Consider the following 23876-nt stretch of genomic DNA (forward strand, 5'->3'; position numbering starts at 1 on the left):
TCGCGAACTAGGGGGCCCTGAAGACATGACATTTTCTTTCTTTTTTTTTCTTTTTTTCGAGCTTCGCGCATGGCTTCAGCGTTCAATCAGGATGGAGCCGGCTCTGCAAGGAACCACTCACGATGCCTGCTACCTTACCTGACGCTGTAGTTTCTCCTGTCTGAGAGTGAGAGGAGGTGATGGTGGACGTTCTTCCATGGCCGTTCCCGGTGGTGTGGCTTGCCATTCTGTGCTGGAAGAGATCAAAGAGATGTATTATTACTGATATTCTGAATTACAATGCAAGTACACAAAAAATGGTACGATAGGAAAATGAGTAATACGTTGATTCGGTTACCGAAAGACCATCTCCAGGACATTTCATTGCACGTCGTTTCATGGGAAAATAGACGTTTCATTGATATCGGTGACGGCTGTTTCATGAAATGGTTTCTTATTTCGTCAGGAGCATTTAATTCATTACAGGTGAGTTGAATTACATCACAAAAAGTTTAACGGTTAGAATAGGTTAGACGCGTAAAAGAAAACTATGGAAAGGATAACTGAAGCAGGTTCTTTGTTGAAAAAGGTATTATAGGTATTTCCCGTCATCCACGTAGAACAGATTACTCTGTTCGTGCGTCTGGTAACTATCTTTCCCGATATTATTTCCCCTAATACCATTGGGACGTCGATGGTTTCTACGCCGTTTACTCTTCCCCTCAGACCTTCCAATACACGACTGGAACTGCGAAAGAGAGATTTCCTTCAATTCTGAAACTCAGAGTAAGCAGAAAGTTGGAAGCCCTCACCGATATTCTAGCGTGTATATTAGAAATATATTGAGAGACTGAATTGTGATTACTCGTGCACATTCGTTTTGGTAATACTGCCTATGTGATGTACAGAACATCAGATCACATTGCACTGATGTGAATCTAGACTCTTACCCCTAGGATCGACCCTACTCTATTACTCTAGTTCTAGAGCTCAGAGACCTCAGGGAAGAACACTGTACACTCAGAGAAAAATCTATACCTTTAGAGGTATAGATCACCTGCTCAATAACTTAGCCCTTCTTAGGTATTATTTTATACCCTACTTACAGGTATAAAAAAATAGTCCTCAACAAAGGGCTATATGCCATATACCTTTATGGGTACAACTCTACGCCCCTGTTAGAGTCTGCACGAGCACCACCATGGTATTAAATCACACCTAGGCATGGGCATTTTTAGAGGAGGGAACTAGGAAAATCACCTTTGGAAAGTTTTTGACATACACACACACACGACTACAAACACACGCAAACGCATAAGGTTGTGAAGTAGAAAGCAAAGCTCGTGCACATTACTCCCCATGTTTAAAAAAAGGAAAATATAAAATATGGAGTTAAAAACTAAAGAAAATTTTCAAGGAGCAATATCGCTCTTCGCAGTCGCATATATTTACAGAGCAACAAGTACTGATATACCAGTGGCGACTTGACTAACTGTGGAGCAGCCTTCGTCTGGTACGCAACCCTAAGGGTGAGGACATCTAGATTCAATGTTCCAGCAATACAGATATTATGCAGCCATAAACTAACCATGTGGATGCAGATAGTACTACACTGATGTCTGTGTTTCTTAATTCAATATCCGTTTAACATAGCTGATACCGTCTCAAGAAAAAATAATAATGATGTGATACAGCACGTTGCGGAAGTAAAGGTATGAAAAACCATAAAGGTATAAAGAAACAGAAGGTATCAGCAGCCTGGTACCGGATATAAACGCGTGGCGATGAGGTATAAATATGGTACGTTAGCTAGCCCTCCTTCATACCCCTTTCATGCCCTTGAGAAGTGTCGGAGGTATAAATAGGAAATTTGTACCTCTTCTATTCCCGCCAAAGGTATAAGCGCACATTGTTATACCTTATTTACACCTTTTTACCACCGGATATTTTCTGTCTTTCATCTTTTTTTTTATTGTCGCACACTCGTGCGACAGTAACTCTACTCCTTCGTTACTGTTTCTTTCATCTCTTGTTCACACTTGTTCATCTCATGTTCATTATATTCCTATTACTCTATCCTTCCGTCTTCTAACCCGAAAGCCATGTACCACTGGTTCATTGATTGGTTCGTTGATACACGGACTTTTCCTTGACGTCGCTTTCCTCGTGCGTTCCTCTACAAGCTTGGTAAGTGAACTGGTTAAATTTCCGCATATGGGTAGCAACACAGAACATATCCTACTTCCCTGCTCCCGATACAGTCTGCATCAAAATGACCTTTCGATCTGCTTTACAACGACTAGACTACAGTCCATTCAACCTGAGCAAGGTATTAGGAGCGTGGCCGCATGAGCAAAGGCGATAAGCGACCAGAGCCTTGCTGAAATTTCTTATATAGACGTCACGGAGCCTTCCATATTTCCATAGATTTCATTTCCTTCCACATTCACATGAACAGACATGCATGGACACATTCCTTCTTACGTCTAAGAGGTTTTTGGAGTAGCCTGCCCCTCGATCGCTTATAGGGGCCAACATCCCCATCTCCTTCTTCCCCACACCTCACCTCACCTATAGAGTGTGCCCTTATTTTGCTTACGCTGGCTCCCACATATGGCGAAAACAAACGCTACCGTAGGTATTGAAAGATATTAACCCATTAAACGCTGTCTGTGGGATTTCCTTTCGTGTCCCGCACTGTGATCTGGACCGAATCCCCAGTGTCACCCACGCCAAAAAGAACACCAAATTCAGCTTACCACGGTAACAGGTTTATTTCGCCATTGTCCCAGCACGGCCATGTTCTTGGCTCGACGTTTGTGCCTCAAAAAGAGCCACCTAGCGTCAACATGGCACAACCGTATCTCGCCCGCCGGGTCCCCGCCTTATCTAATCTTGCAAACCAGACATCCAGAGCAGGCGATGGGTTAGCAACCCAAGGACCATCGCTTATCCGCACGCGCTTGACAACTTCAAAGTTTATGGCGAATTCCGCTGCTCGTTCCCGTGCAGCGCAGTGAACCGAACAGTGTAACATGTACAGTTCACGTCAACCTTAATAATAACACTGGAAAAAATATGGTCTCGTTCCGGAGCACGATTACAGCAACCCTTGCGGCCATGAGGAAATCTTCATTGAACAAAATTATTCTGTTAGTTTAACGCAAGGATTTTGTTCACTTAACATTCCCCCCGTGCCCCGGGTGGCTGTTATCGCGCTCGGAAATCAGACCGAAATTTTTTCAGTGTTATTATTAAGGTTGAGGGGAGCTGTACACTCAGCCAGTGTATACAGTCGGTCGCGATATGGCACTGGCAAAAAAAAAAAAAAAAAAAAAAAAAAAAAACATCCATGCGTAACAAATAAGGAAATAGCAGCTTGAGGTGCTATACTGCTTTCCAAGAGAAATCCGGCCCGTTTATATAAAAGTTGGGTACGAGTATCGGACTCAACCTTAATATAGCCCAGACCACCCGCTGTTTATAAACATGTGACGTTACGAGAAGACCGGTTCGAGGATATATTTCGCTGTGGTGGGCAAGAACACCACCGCCTATAGATAGAGAAAGCCCGCTCACTCGTCGACGTGACGTAACAACTAGGAGTCACCCAATCAGGATCGTGTTTTCAATGGCCGTAGCCAATCACGAACGTGCTTTCAGCAGTCGTCGCCACGGAGACGAACCGCCGTCGTCTGCGAGTCGTGATTGAACGTCCCCGTGTACTAAATGGGGAAAACTTTAAAATAAAGCGCAAAACGGTTCCATATATTTCTCAAAAATCGTGTTGCGCTTTTTCTCTGCAGATTTGAGTCTGCAGGTTCAAAGTCAGGTGCAATCATAATTTTCTTTCTTTTCCAATCCAATCCAATCCAGGTGCAATCATTTGCGAGTTCTTGAATTCGCAGAACTCCGAATTGCAGCAGTAGCGGACGAATTCTGACTTTATATTTCCACGTTGCGAAGGCGGGAGAGGAGGCAATAAGCAGGCCTCCTGTATCCAGGTGGCACTGGCAAGAAGCGGGAAGAACGCGTCTGCTGATAGGCTGGTAGACGCCCACCAGCATGCTTTGCGCGGCGGCCGGCGTTACGTATTCGATGACGTAGGGGCTCAGCTCTTCTTATTGCGAAGGAGTCTGAGACCCGTACTCAACTTTTACGCAAACGGGCCCAGGAGCAAATTTTGATCATTTGGCAAAATAAGTTTCCATTTTCACATATATTTTTAGATCCCGCTCGCTATAGGAACTAAGTTTGGCCCATTTGCATAATAAAGGAATAACACACCGTAAACGTGTGTGCCAACTGTAATTACTCCCAACTTAGGAAACTACAACATGATCCGCGTGTCTAAACACTCAATCGGATTTGAGGTTTCGGTTAGGTCATAGTCTCTCGTGAAAGAATACGAAGAGCTTTCCGAAAAGCACCCATTTGAACTGCCAACCCCAGTCGTCCAACACGTTTTGATGAAGGCTTATTTCTGGTCCGGAAGGCTCGCCGCACGCCAGTGGCGTTGATAGCCCCTGCTTCGTAAATCACCCGTGTTACTTTGCGTCGCGTTACCAATTTTTCTCTCTTTTTGCTTCGGCAAATGTTGCTGTGCCAAAGAAACGCACAACTTGTATCGATTAAGGGGAAAGGTCAGCGTTGCGTAAAAGCAAGAAGAGAAGGAAGCCTGCTTGCTCAGCCTCATATAACCTGATTTGCAATGCGTTCACGTACGTTCCGACTCAAAAGGAAACACTAAAAAGACAACAAGACGGAGGGAACAACAAACTTTGGATTGCAAACAATGGGAGGAGGATAAAAGCGCCCCCCGATGGCAATGGCTGTCTGTTTGGTCCTTCGCTGTGGCGGAGTGGAGGTTGGGATGAAGCGTAAATGAATTGAAATATCGATTGCAAATCCTTCCGCTGTGCGTTTGATGAATGGACACAACGAGCGATGTCTTTTGTTACGCCTAGTACCTCACAACGCGTAGCCCGGGGATGAAATGAAGTCTGTGTGTCGAAATCATCAAATGAAGGTTAATCAGCATATTGGAAGATCCTGTGCTCCATCGTCGGGTTCTTCACCTGTTCATGGACTTCCTGTCGTCCACTGGATTGCTCCAGACGCTTTAATTCTTTCTCGTATTTTCATCCTTCCCCCATCATCTTCGTATAATGTTCCACGTGTAATGGGGTAGGGTGCCGCACCACCCCGGTGAACCACCCCATGTAATCATCATCATGTATTGTGGTTGTTGTTGTTGGAAGTAATCTGGCTTCCTTCCGTTGGCCAAGGCCTACCCAGAGTATACATTTCTTATGGCTGGAAAATATGATTTCACGAAGAATGGAAGATTTCCTGTAAAGCAATTTTTGTACCGCTTTCCTATTTTTATATATAGTACAACGAGAAACATCATGCTTAGAATGTTCTGGGAAATATACTTTCAAATTGACCGCCAAAGTGCTTCCTCGTCGCGGACTCTGTTCCCGCACAGCGAATGCACCTACCCAATGGACCCAGAAACAACCAGCTGTTCATGTCGACCTACCTCGCATGATGTCCAAGAACACTGCACTAAACGGAGGGGGTTACACAGCACCTTATAATTAATTAACCCTAACAGTAGTCTTCGTTTTCTTTGCTTTTGTTTGTTCGTTTGTTTTTTGTAATCCGCAGAGGGGGATTGGGATAACACTCATATCATCTGGCCGCTACATCCGTGTATATGAAGGTAAATTAAATTACCATTAGACTTCGCAATATGCATCTTAGTGTTCCCAGATGTATGCCAACCATAAGTGCGGGAATCGCTGCTCGTGCTTTCGTGTTCTCTCTTCAGCATAGTGTTCATTTCGCATTATGATCCTTGTGTCGCTCTGCAAGACGACATCGCAGATGGCGTGATATGGCTTCATATACCGAGAGCTCACATCTGTCCATTTTCCGTTCTTATCCCATGATACAAAACTTACAAGGTCGCAGAAGGAAGCAGGGACAATAGTTCTCTGGAAAGTGCATCTCTTCACGCGACACTTTCTCTCATCTCGTATCCTCTTGTCCTCAGGGGGAGGTTACATGACCTCCTAAGGAGACACGTGGCGTCACAGGCGGCGGGAGAGATTGCTATAAGCAGCATGTCAGATCAGCGCCACCTGGATATAAAAAAAATCATCCCTCGCCGCGTGGACATGTCGTCTGAGAGAGATGTCGTCTGCAATTTCAAACACAGACTCTTTGTGGCTACAAGTGGCTTATCATGCGGCTGATGGCAGCTCGTCTGCATAGCAAAGGCCGCCGAAGAACGTTCGTCATTGACACGAAGTCGTTTACGCGAGCGGGCTTCGTTTACTCTAGGTGGCGGTGGTATAGTGGTGTAATTTTATCGTATAGTACGAGAACAGAATACTAGATATGCATGATCCTGGTATCAAAACATTCTATAGTCGTGTTCAACTTAAGAAGGAAAAGAAATCTAGTCCGTCATCTCTCAAACTATTACAGCGCCGATAGGATGGCATGGACACAGAGACGTCACTCTCCCTCCTCCGCCAGATAATGTAATCCATCACACTCACTCTGCTTCCGTATTGGCCGTTAAGACTGGCCGCATGACACCACGTGAGCCCTTCCCCATGGCGGCGCTGGAGTATCTCTCCTATCTGGCGCGCTATTTTGTCTCCTTATCTCCAACGGTGTATGTAGACGACGGACTAGATTTCTTTTCCCTTCTTAAGTTGAACACGAGTATAGAAAGATTTCTGCTTTGCTAGGGAGCGAAATTTCGCCTGCGTCTTTCGTTATTTGAGTTTTGTGCTTTTCGCGTCAGATCAGAACTCATGGAAGATGAAAGTCACTGAAAAGGTTAGCCAGCTGTAGGACTCGAACCCACATCTTCTGGATTACCGACCCATGGCTCTACCAATTGAGCTAAGCTAACACGCCTTCTCAGCGACTTCCAGGGTGCGTCATCTGAAGGAACAAACCAGTCACTCTCCCTCACTCATCCTCCTTTCACTCTTACATTTTTGCTCACTCATACAAACATTCATACGACAGGGATCGACGCAAGCGGCAACTGTTGAACATGAGAGAATTGATGTTCTGCATGTATTTGTCCCTTCTACGTTGTTCCAGCCTCAGAACATCAATTCTCTCATGTTCGCTAACTCCCCTAGAGATATTAATTTGAGGAATTTGGGGAAGATCGATCCACTATCCACCAAAAAAAGGGGACGCGGAGTTTGCTCCATAGAAAACAGGAAGTCTTATAACATCATATACCCAGCGCTTTGGGGCCCAAAACGATAAGACGGCGCAACCACAATCACAAACACTGTTTGGGATGTGGGCATGAGCTGCGGCGTCTATAGACCCCAAAGCGCTTGGGAATATGCTATTCTAAAACCCTAATGTATGGGGTCGCGCAGGTTGCATTACCTCTCAAGGGAACATATCTGAAGAAATCTAGAGAAAGTATCGTCGCGAAACGTGCTGGCGGCGCAAATCACGGGGACACCTCGCTTAGTGCAAGCGCAGGGTTGTTGTTCTTCGTATACTACGCTGAAGGGGGGGGGGGGCGCAAACTTTAACGGCTAACGGTAGCTGCAGCGGTGAAATTATTGCCGTCGTTCCTTTCTTTTTCTTCTTCTTTTTTTTTTTTTACGAGGGAGAGAACACCGTAATTGCTTTGGCTGTTCTACCAGCGACATGTATGGAGCATCGCGTGCGTTTAGATGCGTGTTGCATGGAAGGGGACAGCTTCACTTTCACTACGTGAGCTTCACGTTTTACTGCCAGTGCGTTTATCGCTCCAGTGGGGTAATCACAGCTAGTGTATAGCTGAAACTTGCTCGGTCCCTCGCCGGGGGTTCTATAGAAAATTGGTGCACTCGTCGGAATTTGCTTCGCCCCGCTGTGAATGTGTTACGTCCCTACCTCGCAGAAACAACATTCTTGGAGTACTTGCGAAATTTGAAGGGAACGTTATTGAAACGAGGGAACATTGAAAAAGGGGAATTCGCTTAAAGGGGAATTGAAGGTGACATAAGGAAAGTACACCGGGACATCGATCGCAATCGTCTTATACAGTACTTGCGTTCGCGAAGAACTTTGTATTACATGGCAGTAGTACGTGTTACATTGTGTTACCTGGTATAGTAAAGTTGTTAATTTATCCCTGCCATCGTCGTCAACACTCCAAAACGCAGCACGCAAACGAAAAGACCGTCGCGTTTCTGTCGTGTCAGTCACCACAAATCGCAGACGACGATGACAAAGTACCTCAACTGTAAAGAAGCATCAAGATGAAATTGCGCCGCGCAAATAATGCTAGACAAGACTTGCCCGCGAATTCGCTCCGCGTGACAGTACCATTAATAAAGTTCGCGTAGCAGAAATAAAAACTTCCCACACTGACTGCGGTTCACTTCAAAGTTTCCACTGCGTAGAAATTATGTGGAGTAATGTATGCAGCCGTTTTGCCACTGCTCCCTGCATGCGCTTCCGAGTCGAGTAGCGACAAGTCAGCGGTGCATGAGGACTCCGTATAAAGCTATATACGGACGAGATGGGATAAAGATTATGGTACGTCGCTTTACGCGCTTCGAAAGACATGGCAGAAAAGTTTCCTCCTCTTTTCTTTTTTTTTTTTTGTTCTTGCAAGATATTTCGAGAAATATTCAGTAACGCAGATTTTGTAATGCGATGTGGGTGTATGCCGCAATGGTATATATGTCGAACGTGTTATACGTATAGGATCCGACAAGATTTAACGACGAACGATTAAAAAACGTTGAAGGAGAAACGAGGTGGTAGTGATCGATAAAAAGAGAGAGAGAGAGAGAGAAAAGAAAAGAAAAGAAAACGTGGAGACGTAGGTAGGGATTTGCCCAGGATTTTCGTCTTAGGGATGTAGGAATTACTTACTGGGTCCGTATTAGCCGGATACTGCTATGTTTATTCATATTGAAGTATATGTATTCATACAATGAATTTGGGGAAGTGAGTTTGGAAGACGAGAGAGCATTGTGCTATCTTCTAGTCAAGACTGACTTCGTTTTAAGGCTGTTGGTGACAGTTCGTGTTGGTAACAAGCGCTACAAAAGGTCCCGGGGGCGAAAAAAAAGCGTACGTGTGTGCATGTAAACTTTTAGCAACGTGAACTGTTACCAACGGATCGAACGAAGCGCTTTTATTATGAAAACTGACGAAACGCTCACTCGTATCTATTCACCCAACAGAGTCAATATCAGTCACCCGATACTTGCACGACGTCAAAATGGCTCGCTATCGATTATATCCAGGGTATTCTGGTGTGCTTGTCGGCTCGCGCGAATGCGATCGCATATTATAAGAATATGCTGCGAGACTTCGCTCTCACGCGTGTCGTTGGGTATGGAGCACGCAGTTCGTCATTAGGAGGAGAATGGTGTTGCGTGTGTACAACGGGATTGTTCATTGTTCTTCATGAAACCCTTCCGTGTGGTCACCATAACTGCGATTATGTGAGAATCGTGCCATTTCAATCTACGTGGTCCCAAAATATTCTCCCAAATATTAATATATATTTTATTAAATAAATTTTAATATTAATAATATATCTATTACTATTATTACATATAATATTAATATACTAATAATATTAATAAAATTTTATTATAAAATAAATATATTCTAATGTGCATTCTCCCAAAATATTGCATCTCTAAGGGACGCGGAAGTATCATAAAATTAATTTCTGGTACTTAGACGTATATGACGTCACGGTTGGCGCAATCCAGTGAGGCAACATTCTTCTTCCAAGGTCGATTTCCGTCTCCTCACTAGTAGAGCTATGGCTAGTGGCCCCACTCACAAACAGCCGTTGACATTCTTCCAACGTGGTACTGAGCGCGGAGACCGGGACATCTGCTGCTGCTAGGAAATATAGACCCCAAAGCCATCGGTGGCGTCATACGTACTCTTGGAGAATTCGAAACTATGATGTTCCGCGCCGAATGTTCACTGACCGGCAGTCAGATTTCGCGCACTCTGAAGGAGGGTTGATTTAGAAAAATAAAATAAAGACCACTTTTGAACCTATAGTGGCACTACAGTACAATACAGTCAATACAATACAAGTTAAAATTTAGGGATGTTTCGATGTTTCCCGAGTGGTTTTAGACATATGGCACGATCGCCTAACGCCATTACCGCGGCATGTCAAAGAAACCTGCAAGGCATGTGAAACTTATTCGCGATAACGTGCAAGTTCCCCGAGAACAAACGTTCCGTTCCATTAACTGTGCGGGAGGTCCCGCCTAATAATATTACGCTTTCGTCGAAGCTTCCGAGCAAAACAGTGCACAAACGTAAAATATCGTAAGCACACGTTGTACGGTTAGATGTTATATTTACACAGAGTTCCCCTGCGGCCACTAAACGTAGTTAAAGGCCAATTAGTCGACCTTTTTTGCGTCTGCCTTCCCGGTAATATGTCCCGTCCACATAATTATCTTGTCAGTTATAGAGTACCACCGTCCATACGAGACACGAAGCTAATACAGTCTCGCTAGCTTTGCTCGTTTACGCGGATATCTTCTCTCGCGAGGAAGTGTGTCTGCACTGCGGGTTCTCGCAAAGGTAGTCAGAGTGATGTTGCAAAGCAGAGACGTGCGTTAGTAAATTTATACAGCCGTTATTGAGTGAATTTAACCGTAGGAAACCTCTGTCCAAAGCGAGGGAAATCCAATGTATAAACTGAGGTTTTCTTTGGGGTGTGGGAGGCGATCGCCCAACTGCCCCCCCCCCCCCCCCCACACACACACACACCTGGATCCGCCACTGCTTGGGACTGAGTCCACAGAGGACATTGTCTTTCGGAGCTAAATTACAGCAGTTTCTGGGACTTTGGGGATTATTGGCTGTGCTGGGGACTATTTTTTAGGGTCCGGTTACTATCAAATGGGGAGTAACTGCAATTTAGGAGTGCAGCAGCTGTAATTGCTCCACGACTTACTCCTTTCTTCTTCTTCTTTTCTCTTTTTTGATGCGCGTGGGGTCTGTCGAATGCGTTAGCCATACTCACAAAGACAAAGCAAGAGGAAAGAAGGAGAGAGAGAGGAAGTGACCTCCGGGACACTTGTACTCTGAGTTGAGATGTGTGAATCGGATATTTTAACTGTGCTAGTCCAAGGCTAAAGGGAATTAAGGAAGCTACAGTTTTACGCTCGGATATCTGCGCTCTTCGACATCATATGAAGTTTTCAGCGCTTTTCTCAGCACTGCTAGTGTGTGATTGTGTATCTGTACCACCTCTATCAATTAGAGAAAAATAAAAACCGCATACTAGGAAAACAGTATATGTATGCGGGAAAAATCGATACAAGGGAATTAAGATAGTGAAGTAACATTCAGACAAATTACTCCTGTGGAAGTATTATATAACAATACTTCAGAAAAGGAGTTCATCCTGGACAAACCAATTGCTTCGGAAACCGGAAGGGTCAGCAAACTTTTTTCGGCAAGTCATCAACGCTGAAATATCCTTGGATTTCAAGCTTGTTAACTGCGACTCCCCACCATATTGTTTTAATCTATCATACCCTCTCTCCTACTGCCGTTCTGCATTAAATTATAATCCCGGATTGTTATCGATGCACTTCACTGGGATTAAGGGTTAAAACTTGGGCGGGTTGGAAAGCCATATTGAAAATCGATAAAATCCTCAGTGCGAGGACAGAGACAAAGGACGAACACAAAAGAAGAAGACGACAACTGCACTGACACAACTATATAACTCCAGTGCAGTTGTGGTCGTCTTCTTTTGTGTTCATCCTTTGTCTTCGCCCCCACTAAGCGTTTTATCGATTTTAAAAATCACTGGGATCGCCTTTTGCGTGATGGAGAGCAATTAATTTTACCCTGCGGTAGGTAGAATGGCAAACAACGTGCGACGCATTTTGACACGTAGAGCGTTGCTGCAGGAAAGCGTGCCAATAAATCACACGTTAGCTATAGAGGTATAGTCCGTGAGACGAGAAACACTCTTTCTTTTTAGGCTCGGTAAATGATATTAAATTCAAAGCAGAAAAAAAAAACCGCCTCGATCCCCGTTGGACCAAGACGCACTCGACTACTCCATTTGCCCTTTATCAATTTTTTTTAAAATTATGTGTTAGCACCGCGAATCAACTACGGCTATGAGAGGCGTACAGACGTGGACAGATGGAGAGAGGACAGCAGGAAGGAGTGGGGGAGAGAGGGGTTAGTATGCGTCCTGGGCCCACTTCAGGGGGAACTGTGCCGACAATCGTCTGAAAAGTCTTCGGAAAACCCAAGGAAAACCTCAGACGGCACAGCCGGTGACAAGATTCGAACCCGTGTCACCCCCCGGTCTCGGCATGGAAGGCCATAGCCTCCTATATAGGAGGCTATGGGAAGGCGATCATCCTAACCACTATGCCACGGGAGCTGGTCAATTTTTAAAAAAAAATCTATCTCGACCTCAGTTGTCCGAAGCAGTTGTCATCGGAATAGACCACAAAAGGGCGAAGCTGTCCGCTGTACACATCGAACGATTTCGGCGAGATAAAAAAGACATCGATTAAACGCGACTACCTAACGAACAACACGCCGATCATTCAAAGAGAGAATAGACGCATCGATCACGTAGTGTCTTGCAGGCACATCGATCAAGTCTTCAGTTCCTTAAAGCGGAAAGATCAGACTATAACTTTGTTGGGACTTTCTTGAGGGACTTTGTTAAGGCCTTGTCTATAGGGGAAGTTCCGCAGAGTAACGCAGCCTTTGACTCAACTGAATGATTACCCCCGAGGAAAAGGAATGATGTTCGGAGGCGTTAAGACTACCTGACTTTGAAAGGGTTACGCTGGGATGTCGGGTTGATTGTGTAGAGAAGCGCAGCGTTGTCAACCTGCACTCGTTCCCTTCGCCATTATTGGCGGGACAAATAACTCGATTGAATTATTGACAGCACTGTGTTTGACAAAGGTTCCCGAAATGTTGACAGTCGCTCGGAAAATGGGTTCCTTCCAACAATCGATCTATGTATTGTGGTGGGTTTCTACCGTTATCGAGCCTTTCAATATAGAAGTTCGGCTTCCTTTCTGTTTAGACATGTGCAGAGGTATTGTACTTGCACAATAAACAAATAGGTATGTAAACGAAGCATTATAAAAATTAAAAAAAGGAGCACACATGTTTGCACTTGGAAAAATGAAGCAGCAACTTACAACAACTAAGCTTGATGGAGCTCAACTGTTTTGTACTTCTTCAGTTGCGATCAATGGATTCACGGCAGAGTTGTACGTGTTGGTCAACGAAGTAATTGATTGCAATTACTATTACTCTTTCTGGTAAAAGTAATTTTTTGCCGTTACAAATTACTCGACTAAAAATGTAATCGAGTAACGGCAAGCAAAAGTAACACGTTACTTCGACAATTCCTTTCGATTTGTGCAAAAAATTCATTTGGTCTGCAAACACCGAAATGAGCGCCACAAATACTTTTTTTTATTATTCCGCGTTAGCGCCGCGAAGCAACTGTAGCTATGAGCGGCGTACAGAAGTGGACAGATGGAGAGAGGACAGCAGGAAGGAGTGGGGGATAGGGTGTTACTGCGCGTCCTGGGACGACTTCAGACGGAACTGTGCCGACGTTTGTCTGAGAAGTCTGCTGCTGCATGGGAAACCCAAGGAAAACGTCAGACAGCACAGCCGGTGGTAGGATTCGAACCCACGACCTCCCAGTCTTCAGCGCGACCTTGGACTAATACACCCTCAACGAGCGGATGGTTTCACCCACTCGGCCATGCCGTGCGTAAGGGACAAAAGGATGGATCACCGCGCAAGGATCCTCCCGAAGCCCAGGCCCAGGCATTTACTTCTTTAGTCATACCAGAAACAGCAATAATACGCTTAAATATTTACATATAAAGTAGCAAAGTATTATATATAGCAAGTGAAAGGAAGTTACTTCACCGGAAGGACGCATTCGTTCAGGTTCATTTACAGTTACATCCCAAAATTGTTGCCCGTCAGTTACCACCAGACTTGTACGTAACGCGTTACAAGTAATTGCCTTACCTTTTTTAGTAATTTTTCGAGTAATCAATTACATTTTGGAACAAGTAATTTTGCAAGTAATTTTATTACAATTTCGAGTAATCAATTACCGAGTAATCAGTTACTTTTGAAGTACAGTCTGACGCAAAATAACAATGCTCTGTGACAAATTTCTTCTTTCCGCCATAACGGCGGAGAATGACCCAGCTCATCATCATCCCATTTATGTGTGTGTGTGTGTGTGTGTTCTTTTACCTTTGTTGTTGTTGTCTTGTATCTATATTCTACTGTACTAAGCTGAAAAAATATTATTGCTACTTCTCACGCGCGAGTCTTTCGCGCTATTTCAGGTGTCCCAATCATTTGGGAGTTGGGATTTTTTCTTTCTTCTTTTTTTTTTATCCAAGCACACAGGGGCGGAAATTTTTGCATGAATTGAAAGTAACGGCCCGAGTAACGCGTTGCTTTTATGCTCATTACTCAATTACATTTTGAGTCGAGTAATTCGTAACGGTAACCAATTACTTTTGCTAGAAGAGTAACGGTAATCAATTACTTTTTTGAAGTAACGAACCGAACGGAGGCCGCGAACAGAAGGAGCGCGCAGGCGCAGCAGAGAAGTGGGGAGAGCCACCCATCGAAGAGCGGCCAGCGCTGCGTTAGTTCGCAAAAAACACTGTTAACAGGGGTTTCAGAATGCACACAGGAAAACTAACAGGAACTTAACAGGAAAACTAATAATATCGTTACTAAAATAACGAAGTTCCGACGTAATAGTGTGCAATACCAATTTTCAGTGTTGCCCGCTGTAAAGGGGGTTGTTTGACACCAGGCGTCGCACCGCTCCACTACGCCGCATTTTTTCATGGCAAATTAAAAATATTTATAGCGCGTTTTCGGTCGTGTGGTTCCGCATATGGTATTTAGAAGCAACAAAGTCTCTAGTCACATCACCGGCATATCATGCATGTCTACTGCTTTAGAGTACCTTTAACACCTCTTAGGTGTTACCTTAACACCAGTTAGGCTGAACACTCTTTCGACTTGATTGGTTTTGACGTAATTACTTGCAACACGTCGTATTCGCAGTAGACAACGGTATAGTGACATGCAAACGCAGCTATTACAACAACAACCGTAACAATGTACCATGCGTGCCATCACGATTCTCCCACCCCACTTTCGCTCATTATATAGTTCACCGCCACGAGCAAAGGTCACGTCAAACGAGTAATCACATTCTCATTAACGAACAACCACCTCATCGCGTCATTACTTCCCACATATTCTGTCGTACTTCCCATCCCGTACCAATTACCGACCCATAAACGGGGGGGGGGGGGGGGGATACACGAAGATAACGATAGAATATACGAAGCAATTAAAGCAACGCGGAGACCGGCTCCATATACCGATAACTGGAAAGGCAGCGAAAGGGAGTACAAGGCGAATCATTCACCTCGGCTGATACGGATACACAGCCCCATTAGTTGCCCATTAAAATCGTGTTCGCGAGAAAGATATATAACGCTCATTTTGGGAAAGGCACGAAGAGTTGGAACGAATTTTTGACGAGCGGAGCAGATGGGGAGGAGTTTCGAACTTGACCCCCTCCCATCAAATAAGATCCCGATTTTTAGACTCTCTTTTTTTTCTGTGATTTTTATTGTCATAGATGAGGGGCACACACACAAAAAAAAAAGTGGGTATCGTTTCTATTTTATGCTTTACTTGCACAGATCCTTGCAGGATCGTTAAGCCAGCGTGAGGAAACTCGGCTTTTGTATCTGATGACATTTTTTCTTTTTTTAGACGTCTTTTTCTTTCTTCCCTCCTCATTATGATATTTTCCGTTTCGAGCGCAGAAAAAAAGACATCAGAGGAAGGCATTGATAAGAACTCTGTGACCTTTTTTTCTTAAAAAAAAAAAGAAGGAAAATTAGCCAAAAAAATAGAAGCGATTTCAAATGGGCCGTCCATTTTTCATCCTTTGACAGAGCAGGGTTAATGGGTAGATCCCTTTTTCCAAATGGCAGATCTCGTTTTCAAAGGAATGGTTTCAGAAGGCTTTGTGTACGTACGTTGCTTCTTCTCCTTCTTTTTTTTTTCTTTCTCTCTCTCTGAGCAAAGAGCATTATTTTCGATCAACATCAACCCTACGCCATCAGTGCGCATAAAATGTGGTCTCATTATGTGCAGTGGAACATTATGCCCGATTCCCTCGCAGTCTATATACATCCTTCCAATGCATTCTCCTTATCAAGATTGTTTTCTTTTCGAGATAAGTGCCGCGTAAATCATTTATGATTTCTCGCAGAGGGTTAATGACGTATAGCTACAGGAAATTACGTGATTTCTTGTCCAACACAGTTCGGAGCTTTTTCTCGTCATTGGAGCTATAAGTCCGTTCCTGGAGGTAATAAAATTTTATCGACTTCCTCTCTCTCTCTCACTCTCCCTGAAGAAATCGGGCCCATTGAAAGCAACCTATACAATGCTCGAAATGGGCTTCGATCGTAGTTTAGAAGGTTGAAACATAAACGCAAGCTCAGCATGTGTGCACGTATAAGAAGAAAATAAATAAAATGGCATACTACTTTATTATTCGCCCCCCTTTTTTTTGTGTGTGTGTCAAATTTCCAGAAAAATCTCGCCAAGGCCCTTTGTGAGTAAGTTATTCTACAACTGTATCAGGTGAACCACAGTGGTAATTGTAATTTCTATGGTATATGTACGCTTTCCTCGTTTCTTTCATGAAATAGCTCCCCCGGCGACAAGCAGAATTTGAAAGCAGGTCATTATACGCTCTGAGAGAGAGATAGAGAAAAAAAAAAAAAAAAAGAGCGCACCGATGTATGACGCACATCCATTAAAATTAGCGAAAATTGAAAATTTCGGCGTATAACGCGCTGATGAATAATGCGCACCACAGTCATGCAAGTTAACAGTTATTTGCATCGATAGATAACGTGCAGTGCCTCTTGCGCGACACTTTTTTCAAACTATAACGCGCGCGTTATACACCGAAAATACGGTACTCTGGGGACTAGATGCAACGGAAGTTTGGGGATTATTTGCAGGGCTGAAGAGTAAATTATGGGGTCGAGGAACTAAAATTGGTAGTTGAAAAATCTAATTGCTCCACAATTTCCTCCTTTTCTTTCTTTTTTCTTTTTTTCTTATAGGCCTGCTTTCGAAACTGTTTACAGCTGAAATGGAGACGTTGCGGCAGTGCTTCTTCTCCACTGGCATTATCAATGTCATCGACGTCATGAGCGGTCAAGTTGTGACGAATGATGGTTAGGCGAACGCGGTACACTCTTAAACCCGTACCTTTTATTGTAACTTTTACAAACATGTAACTTCTATATAGACGTAGATTTCGAGATTTCTTACAGGTTACACCACTGTAACGTATATTTAGAGGTTAAAAGCGACCAAGGTCATGTCTTCACAACACGAATAGAAGTTACATCTCGGAAAAAACAAAAACAGCTTGTTGTAACTTATAAATGTACCCTCTACTCCGGCACTGTAACTTCTAAGCGATATCTCCAACGATAATTTCTTTGTTAGTTTCTTATCGTTTGTTTTCCTTCTGTTTTGCAGCATAATGCCGCGTTTCAGCCTCCCATTCGAGACGACAGTTGCGAATCTACGCTGTTATTTTTTATCTGTTTCAGCGTCATCTATACGTCGACTGCATGTTATCAATGCTGTATGCACACAGAGTATAAGTTCGCAGTCTGGAATACTGTTAGTATGTTTCTTCCTAAAGGGTGAAAAACCATTGTCAATGCCGCAACCACCAACATTTCCGATTTCGCTGCGTAGCCGAGCGGCGGTCTAGGTCTGTCCGCACTGAGAGCGGTTTCCTTGAAACGCTTAACGCTCGTCGTCCGTCCGTTAACAAGTGTAATGTGTTTTAATCAGTGGTTTTCCTCGCGTTTATCATAGTATCGTCAGGAACAACGGAAAAGCTAGGTGTCGCTAGCAAACAAGGATATTTTCGGTGTTCTCAGGGGAAACTGTAGTGAGTGCGAAGACTGCAAAGAATATATAACCGAAAACGAACGTCATCCACCGCAGCCCTAATTCACACACTTCATACACTGGGTAAGTGTACATTTTGTGCTAGGTACGTGCGTTATTTTGATAGCAAGAGCTCTTAGCGCATGTTTGTTGTGATTATGGCAAGCGTTTTGCGGTCCTGCATATGAACGCCACTTACGCTTGCTACTTTTCTTCTCTTACTTGGTCGCCAAGTCAATACACCGGCGTGCATTTTGCGAGCTGCGGATATATGCATCCAGATATATAATTCGCAGCTTCCTACTTGTTGTATTCTTAAGATATTCTAAGACTCAATCGCGGAGTGAACGCCTTCCCGCATTTATGCTGCTCTCTCAGCGTACCTTGTGCTTTGTACGGATTTGAATGGTTCCGTAAATGTTACTCTCATTACCCAAACTTTTGTTCCCAGGATCCTACATGCAGGTTCACATACCGTCAACCAGCGCAAAATGCAGTACCTCACAAACTCGTCCCAGAGCGCCTCCAACGCTGATAACGCAGTAATGTAGTGTCTCCTGCGTTACTGTACACTCATACTCCTCAAGATTGTGTGCGTTTTATGTAATACTGTATTGCCCTTTGCGCTCGCCTCTGCAACACGAATGTGGAATAAATTTTTTTCTGCTGCAATTTCCATTTCGTTGGGTCTGTTCAGCTTAGCAAACATAGGTCAGTTATTTTGACTCGCTGGCTTCCTCGCACTTTTATGCATTGCTTCTCACTTAGAAGATAGTTCTTTTTTCCACGTACCTTTGGTAAAGCGATCATGGTTCCTCCTCACATCAGAATCGCACTTGTGCACAATGTGTCACCTCTAGATAGACTTCTGTTTTTGTAGTATACATATGTGCAAGATCTCCTTTTCTGCTCGTGCATTTTGGTACCTCGGTGTGTTCTGTAAATGTCTGTCCATATCCCACGCACAGGATGTTTGTTTTTATTCGCATCATAGCGGCGCTCATTTGACAGGTGGGTTGTGTTAATTTTCGCAAATTAACCCATCCGTAGTTACAAACATTTCCGACATTTCCTGACGCATGTATTTGTAACTACGGATCGATTAATTAGCAAAAATTCACATAACCCACCTGCCAAATGAGCGCTACTCTGTTGCGAATAAAAATGAACATCCTGTATAAAAAGCCGCACGTTGGCGTAACCTTTACGGGCAGGTGCTGGATTGAAGGCCGTAACCTCTAATTAGTGGGTTTCCTTGTAACTTTTATAAAAGGGGTCGCTCAGAGGGTACCTGGTAGCTTCTGAAATAGAGGGTAAAATATTGCGATTTTTTACCCTTTACTAAAGGGTACCGAGTTAAGAGTGTAGCTCACACTGCGTGAACAAGCAGCACGAAGAACAAGGACGATCGAGAGACGATGACAAGGACAACTACCACTCTCAACTGAAGAAAATAAATAAATTAATTAATACATAAATAAAAGTGTTTAGTGGAGAAGCCACACCTTAAAAGCAATCGCTGCATAACAAACAGGCTCATGGTTAAATCACTACGCCTATCAAAGACTTGGGGGAGTTAAACAGTGCAGTGAGATCTCCGGAGCACGTCAAAGGAACCCCACACTCTTAAAAAAAAGGGTGTACTTTAACTCCTTTTTTTGCCACATATATAACACCCTTTTGGAGGGTACAATTACACTCAAAAGGGTGTCTCCCCAATCCCTGAAGGGAGTAGCATAACACCTTTCTTCCTACTGGAGAGTAATATTACTCCCCGGCAGGGAGAAGGTGTTATGCTACTCCCTTGAGGGAGTGAGGAGACACCCGTTTGAGCGTAATTGTACTCTCCAAAAGGGTGTTATATATGTGGCAAAGAAAGGAGTTAAAGTACACCATTTTTTTTAAGAGTGCAGGTGGTCGAAATTATCCACAGTCTTACCCTGTGGCACGTGCGACATGTAGTCACACAGATAGGCTGACACACCTTGCTTGTAAATCTATTCCAATTACAGCAGTGATCAAATACCATGTGGAAGTGGGTTACTGAGGACGGTAAAGAAATTTATTTTATGTTATTTTTTATTTAGACGTACCGCCAGCCCCCAGTGGGGGCCAAGGCAGGAGTGAACAGAACAAAAAAATGTACAAATACACACAAGCTATTGACACATCAAAAGTGCAACATGAGAAACTCATTCAATGCACGCGCAAAGACGTCAACAGTACCACCACCACCAACAACAACAACAGATAATTTAATGGTGACGAATGGGGAAATTCGTCTCAACAGTGTCAACATTAGACGCATGTGCGGAATCTCAATCTCTCAATTCATATATCTACCACCGTGCCTCGACGTCATCATCCATTTAAGAGTGTCACTGACCCCAGTAAATTTATTCAACGGGCGCGACGACTGTATAATTGGGTGCAAGAAGAAATTAAAAAAAAGGAGACAGATTAACAGTTTTTGCACCACCAACTTATTCTCTCGCTCACAAAATTCAAATCGCTTATGGCGCGCGCAAGGCCCCTCGATTCATCAAACTTAAATTTCCCATCAGGGTACTTCCGTCGATATTGCCGTCGTGCGGAAAATCACGACGCATCCTCTTACGCCAAGGAACGTGGCAGCGTGTGAAGTGCTCTGCAAACTGATGCACTCCTCAATTAAGCACGTTTCTGTCAGGGACTCAGCTTTCAGCTTCTCTTCGCGGACCAGTTTTAAATGTGCCGCGTCGATTCTCTCTTTATTATAACCATTGCTAATGCGAAAAACTTTGACACATTGACGGTAACCGCTGTCACCGTTTAAAAGAAAGAAGAAATAAATAAACAAAGAAAGAAAAGCCGACCACACATGATCAAACTTACGCGCTGTACTATATAATTTGCGTCGAACGTGGCTTGGTCTTCAAACTGCAACGTACGGCACGGCATAACATCGATAAAATACGTAGCCTTGGAACATTACGAAAAAAAAAAAAGGCTATAATCTGCTAGACCCCTGCCAGACGTTCATTAAACATTGCCGGCTCAACGGAACTTTGATAAGTTTTAAAAGGTCTTCAAACTAGTCAACGTGACCTCCTTTTTCCTTCTGTTTTTCTTTTTTACAAGGGGCATTTAACGCTGTGTATTAAGTGTATTGGAAGTTTTTTCTTTGTCTTTTTTTTTAAAGTTGCTTCTATGTTCCATTCAGCGCGATATCTATTGTCGACAGGAGGACATTACATCACCATTATCACGGTGTACTCAGAAGACATACGAGTGTTACACGGTATGTTATTATATTTTCTTTGTCTTTTCCCCATATCTGAGTATGTACTAGTATGTACAGGCCGTAAAGCCCTCAAATTGGATACCCACAAAAAGTTACGCAAGGATTCATTGGCGGCTCCTTGTGGACTGTGTTTCATGATGCATGCTAGCCACTTTCAGTCATGTCCCATCCTAAATTTTATACACCGCGTGCGAGAAACTTTGTTACCCTTGACACAAATCCTCGCTGACCTCAAATGGGACCTCTACCGCAATAAGATTGTCACTCGACGGCTCCATAAAAGACGAACCATCTGATCAATGACGATGTCATGCGAGACGTACCTGAACGCCCTGGACCAGATGGGAACATCACTCCTGGTTACCATGTTGTTAAAACTTCGCCTCAGCGCTTGAAGACGAAAGGACGGAAACACATTCGAAACAAACCCCGTTGCTGACAAACTTTATCAATGCATCTACTTCGACGTATACACCATGGGTATCGCGAAACACGTGTGTGGGCCTTTTTGGTAAGCACAGAGTCGTCATGGTAACGGTCGCTCGTGGCAACGCTGTCGGCGTGACGCTGTCGAGTACATCCTAGAACTCGCAAGCGACAGGATTGACTCTTTATCGGTTTTCTCTAGAATCGCGTTAGAAAAAAAAAAGAGAGGTAAAGCGACAAAGGCTTCCGGTGCAATGCATCATGGGCGGGTTCATTCACCCAGTACGGAAGGCGCAGAAGACGTCTGAGAAAACTGTACCCGTGTGTGCACACGAGCGGCATTCCCCAGAATAATCCAACAGAAGGTGCAGAACGCGTCATAACTTTGTCCTGCCACATAAGCGCTATATAAACGTCATATCTTCGGCGTATCTATAGGTGGTGCCGCCAACCTGCAGGGAATACCCCGCGGCACAGCCACAAGATATTCCGTAGCAGACGACAGAAAAAGACGTTGACGGTGTCGTCTGCTAAGGTGGTGGTAGGGCTTGCCGTTGTCGGCCTCACGTATGTGGGCAACGTCACGACTCACGCCCTGGGGGAATGTGCGTCCTGGGCCGACTTCTAAGGGAAGAACTGAACTGAACTGTGCCGACATATGTCTGAAAGCGTGTGAGGAAAACCCAGGAAAAACCCCAGACAGCACAGCCAGCACCGGGATTCGAACCCGGGTACTTCCCAGTCTCGACGTGACATGGCCAGCACGCTAACCACTGAGCCACGGGAGCTGGTCGTCTGCTAAGTGCGCAGTACGACACTATCCATATTCCGTGAGAATGCTCAACATAACATACCGAAGAACTTCCGCAATCTGCCCCTATGATCAGCTTTTGCTTTTACTTTTTCTTTACGAGGAAGCGATGAAGATGAAGTTCAGAATTGTACGAGGTGGTGAAGACAAGACTTGTTCCTTCCCCCTCTTGTGGAATGATGACCGCGCTCGCGCTCTTCGCGATGGAATTCGTGATGAAATCACGGCTCGGCTACTGAAGTCGCTATGATCTTCCCACCCATCTCTTTTGATTGGTCTCGATATCTCTGTCCGTGACTGCAGAATTCCTGATGCCTGGGAGCTTTCCAAGATTGTCTTGATCAGTAAAAGCCCCCTCAGAGATTGTTCCATGGACAACCTACGTCCCATTGTCTTCACCTGATGAAGTGCAGGTTCTGCACGAAAGCTTGTGTATATTAAAGTTTTGTTTCAAAGAGTGCTTCATTCCCTGAACTTAGTGTTCCCAATACTACCAGACTGGACTGTGAATATTTTTTTTTCCTTAATCGCCCAAGTAAAACTTCTCTCTTGGCTAAACTCGTAGAGCGCGTTATTTTTTCCCGCATTCCTCGATTTGTAGTGGAAAATGATATTCTGTCCCCAGTACAAATTGGCTTCAGACCCGGTTTCTCTATCTGAATGACTCATGTTATTTTTGACGTTCTCCTTTGCAAGGCAAAAATGAAATCAGTGTATGTTGCTTTGGTCAGTATTGATGTTTCCAAGGCATTTGACTCTGTTGAGCATTCTCTGCTTCTTAGCTCTCTGCAGGCGGTGTCCTTGCAGTCATACATTATCGCGTGGCTGGAGCACTTCCTCCATAATCGTCAGTTCTATTGCACATGATGGCGCTTTCTCTTCGCACTATTCCAATCAGAGGTGGGGTGTGCCTCAGCGGTGTATCCTTTCTCCTCTGCTCTTTGACCTCTTACTGAGACACGTTCCTACGCATCCTGATATTGTGACCTCTGTATATGCTGATGACATTGCCTTCAGAAGTGCGTCTCTACCGCAGCTTCAGTCTGCTTTGCAGCGGTATCTAGACGTCTTACGCACGTGGTTGTCTGGCATAGGGCTCTCTGTGAATGCCAATAAATGTGCTCTACATCCCTTTGCTTTTTCTCGTCCCGGGTCCGGGCGTCCGGGTCCGGGTCTTTCTCTGTTGCCCCTTTTATTCGTCCATCCGACGACTGTTTTTGACCAACACCTTACGCACCTTTTCTGTTCCATTATCCTTATCCTCTATGCTGTCTTTTAACCACA

The 23876-nt window shown here is 44.2% G+C and overlaps 1 protein-coding gene across 2 annotated transcripts in view; it reads right to left on the reverse strand.

Annotated features, from left to right (window-relative positions):
• The window catches only part of LOC135399989 (tubby protein homolog), a 69106-nt gene extending 47266 nt beyond the window's left edge, over nucleotides 1-21840 (reverse strand). Inside the window, exons 1-2 of one of the 2 annotated variants that reach the window (XM_064631729.1) lie at nucleotides 21679-21840; nucleotides 139-232 (exon numbers count right to left, since the gene is read on the reverse strand). In XM_064631729.1, the coding sequence (XP_064487799.1) occupies nucleotides 139-232; nucleotides 21679-21722 (138 nt within the window). In that variant the 5' untranslated portion in view covers nucleotides 21723-21840. Of the gene's footprint in view, nucleotides 1-138; nucleotides 233-2738; nucleotides 2796-21678 lie in introns of those variants that run through there. The other variant, XM_064631731.1, reaches the window with a different exon arrangement.
• Between the last annotated feature and the right edge of the window lie 2036 nt (nucleotides 21841-23876).

Source organism: Ornithodoros turicata, chromosome 7, assembly GCF_037126465.1.
Source record: "Ornithodoros turicata isolate Travis chromosome 7, ASM3712646v1, whole genome shotgun sequence".
Lineage (NCBI taxonomy): Eukaryota > Metazoa > Arthropoda > Arachnida > Ixodida > Argasidae > Ornithodoros > Ornithodoros turicata.